Source organism: Saccostrea cucullata, unplaced genomic scaffold, assembly GCF_032062105.1.
Source record: "Saccostrea cucullata isolate Sc308-1 unplaced genomic scaffold, CSIRO_AGI_Scuc_v1 ctg7820, whole genome shotgun sequence".
NCBI classification, from domain to species: domain Eukaryota; kingdom Metazoa; phylum Mollusca; class Bivalvia; order Ostreida; family Ostreidae; genus Saccostrea; species Saccostrea cuccullata.
The window spans coordinates 2,496-12,958 of NW_026926417.1; the positions used below are offsets into that span (position 1 = coordinate 2,496).

The 10,463-nt window shown below is 34.8% G+C and overlaps 1 protein-coding gene across 1 annotated transcript; it reads left to right on the forward strand.

Moving 5' to 3' along the window:
- The first annotated feature begins 3,219 nt into the window (after positions 1-3,219).
- LOC134271642 (angiopoietin-2-like) lies at positions 3,220-10,156 on the forward strand. The gene is made up of 5 exons (XM_062753855.1): positions 3,220-4,196; positions 4,981-5,126; positions 6,362-6,458; positions 6,661-6,825; positions 9,712-10,156. Exons 1-4 carry the CDS (start codon positions 3,290-3,292, stop codon positions 6,750-6,752), a joined length of 1,242 nt encoding a protein of 413 aa, XP_062609839.1. The 5' UTR covers positions 3,220-3,289; the 3' UTR covers positions 6,753-6,825; positions 9,712-10,156.
- The last annotated feature ends 307 nt before the right edge of the window (positions 10,157-10,463 follow it).

Consider the following 10,463-nt stretch of genomic DNA (forward strand, 5'->3'; position numbering starts at 1 on the left):
TTTGAAAAAAAATATTTTATATCGACCATATTAACGCACTTTGAAAAAATGTGTATGTAAATCTTAGGTATGAAAAATAATTGAACCCGTTTGAAAACTTTTCGGTGATAAGTTCACTTCAGGATGTGAAAGTAAGCGATTTTGATTTTTCCATACTTTGAAATTTTTTTCTCTTAAATGCTTTACTGTACTTAATTTTTTCCCGTTTGCATGCATTTTATGTCAACTAAAATTTATTGAAAGTTTTCAACGTCATACCAGTCAGACAAAATCAAATATTTGGGTGTACTGTAGGCATGGGTAGGGGAAATTAGGCACACACATGTTTAGCAGAGATATACATAATATAGACATTGAAAATTGAGGCTTACCTTGGGGGAAGGGGTTCACTTTCAATTTGCTACCGACGGCTATGTACGATGTATTAAAAAAGAGAGGTGACTGAGAGACCCTCTTCTCGTCTTTTCCTTGCTCTCAGAGAGGTTAAATGAATAATGTATTCATTAAATTAAAAAGTTCTTCTAAAGATATAATCATTACAAATTGATTCTCTCAATTTCTAAAATCTAAGTCTAATTTTTTTAATTTTATGCATATATTTTTTCAAAGTGCGTTAAATGTCCCCATGGTAAAAATGTTTATGTACACTCTTAACGCACTTTAACAAAAACATTCAAAGTGCGTTGCGTGTGATTTAAATTTAACGCACTTTGAACTTTTTTTCAGAAATTGACCAACACTTGAAATGTGTTTCAATTCAATGAAAAATGAGAAGATAGCGCAAAGTAATCAAGCCCTAAAGTACATAGAAACATTACAAAGTGGGAGCTGAGTAAACACTGGACTCTAAAAGAGATAAGAAAAACTGACCTGAAAAGTAGTTAAGCATTTAATTTACAGGAAATCCTAATAGAAAATCTGACAGGGTATATATATATATATATATATATATATATATATATATATATATATATATATATATATATATATATATATATATATATATATATATATATATATTTAGATAGATGGAATGGTTTTTTTTACGCTGTCAGTGACAAATTATTATAATTAAATTTCTCCACAATATCATAATTTTGATCAATACAAACCACGATATTCACGTGTCACTAAGACTGCTATCATGTGACGTATTTTAAGAATTTGTAAATAAACTTCTAACGCGCAGTAAGAATAAAATGTTGTTGATTCTACATTCAAAGGTATCTATATAGTCTGATAAATTTAGTCAATGGGTTAGTAATCAATAAATCTAGAGTGAAATTATACCTTCTAAAATATTTTAATGAAGATTACTGTAATTGATAATGTATGTATAGATTACACAATACAAATATCAATGCGTTATAAGCACCCGCGTGGGACACAATTAGATCGTTTGCTCTTGAGTCGCGGAGTAAGGACTTGTTCATAATGTCGCCCGCGTGGCCCAGTGGTTAGAACGTTTTCTCTAGAGTCGCTTGGTGAGGACTTGATCAAAAAGTCGCCCGCGTGGAGCATTGGATAGATCGTTTTCTCTGGAGTTGGGGGGTAAGGATTATTATGTCGCGCATTAATATGCCAAGAGCAAGAAATTTAGAACAGTTAACGTAATTTTCTTGTGGCTAACATTTTTACATTGTTAGAATAAAACAAAAGTAAAGAAGGCTCATCTCTTACTGAGAGTTTTCCCAGTTTCCAAAAATAAAATCATTTGAAATGAATTTATCTGCATGGGACACAGGCACCTGACGTTACTTATTTTCTTTTAATAAAAAATATACCCCTACCTAATAATAAACGTTCATTATAAATTAGGGATATATTTTCTTTTTACTAAAGAAAATAAGTAACGTCAGGTGCCTGTGACATGGTATAAATATTCTTTTTAAATAAACAAGCGAGAGTTTATGATTTAGGCTTCCTTGAGGCTTGCTTTATATGATAAGCAACTCATGAGATCAGTAACTAAATAAGTTCATTGGAAAATAGAGTCGGAATGTACTCTTCAGTTGAGACGCAATATCCATTGTTAGAGGAAAAGTCTATATATCAACTATCAAGTCATCATTTCAGCAGATCTGGAAAAACAACACATGAACCGGTATTTGTACTTTTTAGACGATCAACGCCCAGTGCTACTCTGTATATAAGCATTCCCATTATTCATCAATTGCCACTGCGAAGATGGGGATCCTACAGGTACTATGCTTAATATTCTCCTTGCACGTAATACTCTATTTGCCTTGAAACCTTAATCTAAAAGCAAAGATTATGAAAAAAATGCTTTGTTGCTTAAAACAGTAACTGGTTCCATGTACTATACTACGGCACACTCTGACTCAGGAGAGTTTGGTGCGCTTTTCTATGGTACAAAAATATAAAGTTTAGTGATGAATGCTACAAACAGCGAAAACGATAGAAGAAACGTATTAATTAAAGGTTAAAAAAGGCTTACAGTATTTAGAGATATAAATCCGTATAATGAAGGAGGTCTATGTCAAACTTGGTCAGTAAATGACAATAAAACATAAATTTGGAGAAAATTGAAACCTTGAATGGATGTCAAATAGGCACCATTAAAGGCAACCTCAGAACATAGACAAATCTTGAAGATTGTGGAAAATAAAAGTTTGGCCATCAAAAAACAATGACCGTGTAATAACTACAAAACTTGGGGTTCTCAAAGATGAAGATACATTACAAAAGCAGTGTAGACATTTGCTAAAAGGATGAAACGGAAAATACTAAGTTTATTAAAATAAAAAAAGATATTTGTGGAAGTAGTTGAGAGAGAGGGAGATCATTTGAAGATATTGAGGATATACAACAGCTTCGTTTCGCAATTCCCAAACCATGTTTAATGCGAACTAATTGTGAGAAATGTTCTTTTAATTTATAAACAAGAATTCATGATACAGACCTGGTCTCTTTAAAAGACTACAAACATGATTTCAATTAGGAACTGAATTATTGAACTAGTTTGACTCGGTTATTACGTAAGTATTAGTGATTTAAGATCCAGGTTAAAATGCTTTCATAAAAAGTAGAAACTGAAAACATAACACAAACCCCCTTTAAATTAACTTAATTTCCAACAAATGCCTCACTAATGTACCCCGTCTTTGATATGTGTTAATTCAATCTGTACATAATTAACAGAGATTGAACCTTTCATCTTTTTGGTAAAAACACACTTATCTCAATGCGTCAATCATCGCTTAGATAACTTACGCCCAGTTCTACACAATATAAAACCTAGAAAATTCCCTCTTATTCACAAAAACCTATGGCAAAGATGGAGTGTCAACGAATACTAAGTTTAATACTGTCTATGTACGTGTGCGGGACCTTTGGGCAATTACCATTACCTGAAAAAGCCTCTATCGATAATAGTTTGTTACCCAGTACTGTGTCAGGTAGAGCGTCCAACGTCCTACGTGACATTCTGAATCAGGAAAGTCTGGTCCGCTTCTCTATGGTTCAAAAAATACAAAGTCTGGTGATGGATGCAATAGACAGCAAAAACGATAAGCAACTTATAAAGACGAAGCTAAGTGAAGTGACGAAGGATTTACAGGATATGGAGACTAGAAACCGAATAATGGAGGAAGAAAACGCCAAACTTAGAGAGGAATTAAAGATGGTATATGGGACGGTGAATGACAATAGTAACTTGACAAAGGAAGAAATTCAAAATCTGGATCAGAGAATGAACAATAAGACTTCAGCTCTCCACGATGAAAATCTTAAACAAGCCTTGAAAAATTCGGATTTTGAAAAACAGTTTGATTTATTAAATAAGACCATAAAGCAAATGGAAAGAAATGTTCGAAAAGATATAGAGACGTTGAAGTCATCGGACATAAGCACAATGGAGAGAATAGACACTCTGAATAAATCCAGTGTAATAGAAGTAAACAAGAATTTCCAAAAAATAAAAGAACTTGATGATAGCTTTCGAAATAAAAGTCTGGTTCTGGAAAACACTGACCGAGGACTTAGTCAAGGAATGGAGGCTCTCCAAGATCAAATGAATGAAATGAACGCGACATTACAGATCAGTGGCGAGGAATTACTCGCCAGACAGATTAAGAAGATAGAGGACAAGTTCGAGAGTTTTGCAGTGTCTGTAAATGAAACGATCAACAACAATCGGCGGGTTCTGAATGAATTGAACCAGTCCTTGTCAGAAGGTACAGAATATCATTGTAAATTCTATCTATTTTTAATATTAAGTTTGGAGCTAGTTTATGGAAGTTAATTAATTTAAACATTGAAGAATTATCCTTTTTATGAAAATATAAGATTTCAAATAAAGACTGATCAAACCAACCCCTCCCCAATATTTTCATTTTATCGTGTAATATTGTAAATTTTTATAACTGAATCCAAACTTTACAATACTCATTTTAAATATATAAAATATTTTCTTAAAATCGGTATAAATTCACAGAAAATTCGGATATCTTAAACTTCTTCACGCATTCAATTTCTTTATCATTTAAGTTCCATTTTTGCTTGAATATTTAAAATAAGAAGATCATATACTGTGAAATCACAAATTTTCAATTAAATATTTACTTCTTGTTGTTTTTCGAGGCATAAAGTTACTCACCGTTTCATATCCTCCAAGAAATGTCAGAATCACGTTCTAGTATATCTTACTACCTCGAATTTAAATCAATAAGCCCCCCCCCCCTCACCACCACGACCAATAAACCACGAAAACTGACCGCGGTAAAATAAAAATAATAATGAATATATTCCCCATAATCGAGTGGCAATGACTACATAATAATTCTTGAGCAAAATTTTGAATTCATCGCAGGTTTTGTCAGTTAGCAGAAGATATTAGACAACAAACAATTAATTAACAAATTAATCAATGAGTGATCGATTACTAGTGGAGTCTAAATTGTTAACATGAATACAAGTAAATAAATAATCTTTAAAATCCAAACACATTTTATTTTGCAGCGCTTTCAATGAGTTGTGGTAGTTGTTGGGAAATTTTACGGAAATACCCGTCTTATAAGGGAAGAAATGGTGTATACAGAATATTCGTAGGCTCTAAAGTAAAGTCTGTTTACTGTGACATGAGCACTGATGGAGGAGGGTGGACGGTGAGTGTGAGCCTCAGTAGTAAGGTATGTTTACTGTGACATGAGTACTGATGGAGCAGGGTGGACGGTGAGTGTGAGCCTCAAGGTCTGTTTACTGTGACATGGTCTGTTTACTAAGGTCTGTTTACATGAGTACTGATGGAGGAGGGTGGACGGTGAGTGTGAGACTCAGTAGTAAGGTCTGTTTACTGTGACATGAGTACTGATGGAGGAGGGTGGACGGTGAGTGTAAGTCCCAGTAGTAAGGTCTGTTTACTGTGACATGAGTACTGATGGAGGAGGTGGACAGTGAGTGTGAAGTCCGAAGTACGGTCTGTTGACTGTGGCATGAGTACAGATGGAGGAAGGTGGACAGTGAGTGCAAGCCTCAGTAGTAAGGTCTGTTTACTGTGGCATGAGTACTATTGGAGGAAGGCGGATGGTGAGTGTGAGTCTCAGTAGGAATTTCTGTTTACTGTGACAGGAGTTCTGATTGAGGAGGGTGGACGGTGAGTGTGAGCCTCAGTAGGATTCTGTTTACTGTGACATGAATACTGATGTTCTGATTGAGGAGGGTGGCCGGTGAGTGTAAGCCTCTGTAGTAAGGTCTGTTTACTGTGACAGGAGTACTGATTGAGGAGGGTGGACGGTGAGTATGAGCCTCAGTAGTATAGTCTGTTTACTGTGACATGATTAAAGATGGCGGAGGGTGGACGTTGAGCGTGAGACTCAGTAGTAAGGTCTGTTTACTGTGACATGAGTACAGATGGAGGAGGGCGGACGGTGAGAGTGAGCCTCAGTAGTAAGGTCTGTTTACTGTGACATGAGTACAGATAGAGGAGGGTGGATGGTGAGTGTGAGCCTCAGTAGTAACTGGTCTGTTGGTGAGTGTGAGCCTCAGTAGTAAGGTCTGTTTACAGATTGAGGAGGGTGGACGGTGAGTATGAGCCTCAGTAGTAAGGTCTGTTTACTGTGACATGAGTACTGATGGAGGAGGGTGGACGGTGAGTGTGAGTCTCAGTAGTAAGGTCTGTTTACTGTGGTGGACGGTGAGTACAACTTAAGCTTGTTATAAAGTGACAAAGAAGTCTACTCCGTGTCCTTAGAAAATTAAGTTACTTAGTGCTTTAACATGTTTTCTTTTACGAAACATAGAATCTAATTGTGTTTTTCAAATAAAATTTACGCTTCACGTCTTAAAATACGTTCGTTTTAAAACATTCAAAAGGAATTAAAAATCATTTAATCTGTAAAAGGCTATACAAAGAAGACAAGACGGTTCTACAGATTTTTACAGGACGTGGTCAGAATATAAACAAGGATTTGGGGATCCCTCTAAAAACTACTGGATCGGTAAGTTTAGTTTATGCAACAATAATATTATAACGTGTCTATCTATATGTAGTGTCAGAATAAACACAAGAATCTGGGGATCTGTCTACAAACTACATTTTTTATAAGTATTTAAATATTAGTATAATTAAGATGCCTATCAAAATGTAGCGTCGGAATTCAAGGATTTGGAATTTAACATATTTTTAAAATATTTCTATAGGAAATGACGCAATGTATGAGTTGACAAAAAACAATGATCAGGAACTCCGGGTTGAGCTACAAAGATTTAATGGTGACAAAGCATACGCTTAGTACTCCACATTTTATGTCGGGGACGAGGACACTAAATACAAACTCACTGTGTCCGAGTTCTCAGGAACTGCAGGTAGGTCCGTTTGTAAATTTTCGTACGAACCTAATTAAATTTAAGTGATAATGGATGCTATTTTAAACCATTTTTTCCCCCAAGAAAGACAGGGATGAGCATGAATTTATATATTCGATATTACTCCAGCGTGCTAGATGTTCACGGCGAGATACTTTTAAATTGGCGAGGTATATAAGGAGCGTAGGGACTGAGGCTCTTACTTGTAGGAGTAACCTGTATAGGCGGACCGACTTATAGGCGAGTTTAGACGGTATATAAGAAACGTAGGGACGTTAACCGAGGCTCTACTTGTAGGAGTACAGTCGATATATGTCAGTGAACTTGAAATTAAAGAAGCCATAATTTCTACAACATCATTTTAATATAAAGATTTTCCCAAAATTCCGTAGACAAACATAGTTTTTAGCTCACCTGAGCCGAATGCTCAAGTGAGCTTTTCTGATCACATTGTGTCCGTCCGTCGTCCGTCCGTCCGTCTGTCCGTCCGTAAACTTTTCACATTTTCGACTTCTTCTCAAGAACCACTGTGCCAATTTTGACCAAACTTGGTACAAAGCATCCTTGAGTGAAGGGAAATTTAAATTGTTAAAATGAAGGGCCAAATCCCTTAACAAGGGGAGATAATCAAGAAAAGACAAAAATAGGGTGGGTTCATTAAAAAATCTTCTTCTCAAGAACCACTGGGCCAGAAAAGCTGAAACTTATGTGGAAGCATCCTGGGGTGGTGTAGATTCTAAATTGTACAAATCATGACCCCCGGGGGTTGGGCGGGGCCACAATCGGGAATCAAAGTTTTACATAGAAATATACAGGAAAAATCTTTAAAAATCTTCTTCTCAAGAACCACTGTGCCAGAAAGGCTGAAACATATATGGAAGCATCCTGGGGTAGTGTAGATTCTAAATTGTACAAATCATGACCCCTGGTGGTTGGGCGGGGACACAATGGGGAATCAAAGTTTTACATAGAAATATATAGGAAAAATCTTTAAAAATCTTCATCTCAAGAACCACTGTGCCAGAAAAGCTGAAACTTATGTGGAAGCATCCTGGGGTGGTGTAGATTCTAAATTGTTCAAATCATTACCACCAGGGGTAGGGCAGGGCCACAATGGGGAATCCAAGTTTTATGTGGATCTAGGAAAAATCTTTAAAATCTTTTTCTCAAGAACCACTGTTTCATAAAACTCGAAGCTTATGTGGAAGCATCCTGGGGTAATGTTGATTGCTAAATTGTTCAAATCATGACCCGGGGGGGGGGGGGGTTAGGGCGGGGCAACAATGGGGAATCAAAGTTTTACATAGAAATATATTTGGACAATCTTTGAAAAGCTGAAACTTATGTGGAAGCATTCCTGGGGTAGTGTAGATTTCAAATTGTCTAAATTATGATCAGTGGGGTAGGGTTGGGTCACAATATGTATTACAAGGGGCAAATCTGGTAAAAAACGGGATTGCATAAAAAGCTTCTCAGGTGAGTAATGTTGACCATCAGCATGTTTTAGAAACCCGGTGACATAAACTAATGAAACTTTTACATAGGTTAAAAAATATATATATATAAAAAATCTATGAGTGACTACACAGATTAACCCCATTTAAATAAAATATTCATTGTAATAAGGCAATCATTACAAAAAATGTCATTAAAAATTGATAGATATTAAATAACTTACAAAAAGTATTTAGAATTCAGTATTTTGGGAAAAGAAATGAAAATTCTTCATATTCTATTATCAACTACCTTTTTTCAAAAGTATGGTTAATATGCTTTAACTAATATGAATTTTATAACGTTCTATATCCATCGGCTTGAAATCTGACATGTTGAAAAAATGGCGGCTACGTTGACACAGGTGGTGCATTAGAGTGTGATCAAATATGTTGATCCCTTAATTCTCTCCTACAGGAATACATTGGGCATTATTGTTAGGTACAAATGAAAATGTTTTCTGGTCCTTTAAGGACAGATGATACAAAGATTTTTTTCTTTGGAGGAGACTTAATATCATGTCAACAGTTTAGAAAATGGAGAACTCTTAGAATTTCTTCTCCCTAAGAACTGGAAAATGAAGCAGACTTGGAAAATATTAGTACTATTTCATTAAAATTACAAATATGGACAAAACGCACTCAGCAAAGGTTTACAGATGAAAACAAATTTTTGAATATGTTAGCCTGCAGGCATGTTCATGAAACTTCCTTAAGATCAGTCCTAAGATTATTCCTAAGATATTACTTAGGGAAAAGTTGGGAATATCCTAAGATCAACTAAGGATATATCATAAGATATATCGGGACAGTAACTTAGGAACATCTTAAGTTAGGACATCCTAACTTAAAATGAACACTTGTTTCTTTATAGACAAAAATTTAATTTTGGAGACATTTATAGCCCCCCCCCCCCCTCCAGAAAAATACATTTAAAAAGGAAATCAATTTACATGTAAATGTGTCCTCATTATGTTTTAATGTTAGCATTTTATCATTGCTTGATACAAGACCTGACCTACGATGTGTGATACATAAGAAAAATAATGTTTATAATACACATTTGTATGTTACAAATTAAAGTCATTTAGAAGTTGTTCAATAGACAGGAAAATCACGAATGCGGTTTGGATAATTGTTCTACTTTAATTAATATATGGATAATATTAGATTATCAATACTCTGTTACAGGTGACAGTTTGACTTTGTTTCAGAATTTTTTGATACGATCTCTTTGCTAGAATGTATAATATATGATAAAAATAATGTATACGTGGTATAATACATATTTGTACGAAACAAATTAAAGTCATCTAGAAGTTGTTCAATAGACAATATTGTTCTACTTTAATTGATATCTGGATAATATAAAGTTATCAATTCTCTGTTACAGGTGACAGTTTGACTTATAACAACGGATCTAGATTTACTACGAACAACCAGGACAACGACAAATTTAATCCTAACGACATCAGGATTTTCGAAAACTGTGCTAAAGTATATCGCGGAGGCTGGTGGTACAGAGACTGTGCCGCCTTCGCAAACCTGAATGGAGAGTACGGAGGGTCTTCAGTGTATGGTAGTCATTACATGATATGGTATCACTGGAAAGGATATAAAGCATTATATCAGACTGTGATGATGATCAGACACAACAACTAGAATTAAACTAATGTATTATGAAAAAAAATTTAAATAATCAGTTTCATAATGATTATAATTAAAACAGTATAAGCAATATTTTAGTATAATTTACTTATCTCACTAAATGATGTAGATTGGTGCAACGGACAGCTACTATCTGTTTCTTTTAATAGAAATTTGTAAAATTATCAGTTCTTTTTTGAGCAATTATTTAAGGAATGAAGCTTACTTCAACTTTTTTTTGCGATATAACATAACTTGGGGCAGTTTACGCTTTATGAACCGCGAAGCGGTTTGTAAAAATGGGTAAACTGTACCAAGTTATGTTATATCGTATAATATAGTTCGAAATAAACTTCAGTCCTCATAATTCAAGTTCAGTGTAGACAATGAGACAATTTTTCCTCCAGAAAGAGGCTTAAAATTGAGTATTATTTTAAAAGTAATATCAAGCGGGGTTATACGTTTTTGACGTTACTCATTGTGACGTAGGCAAGTTAT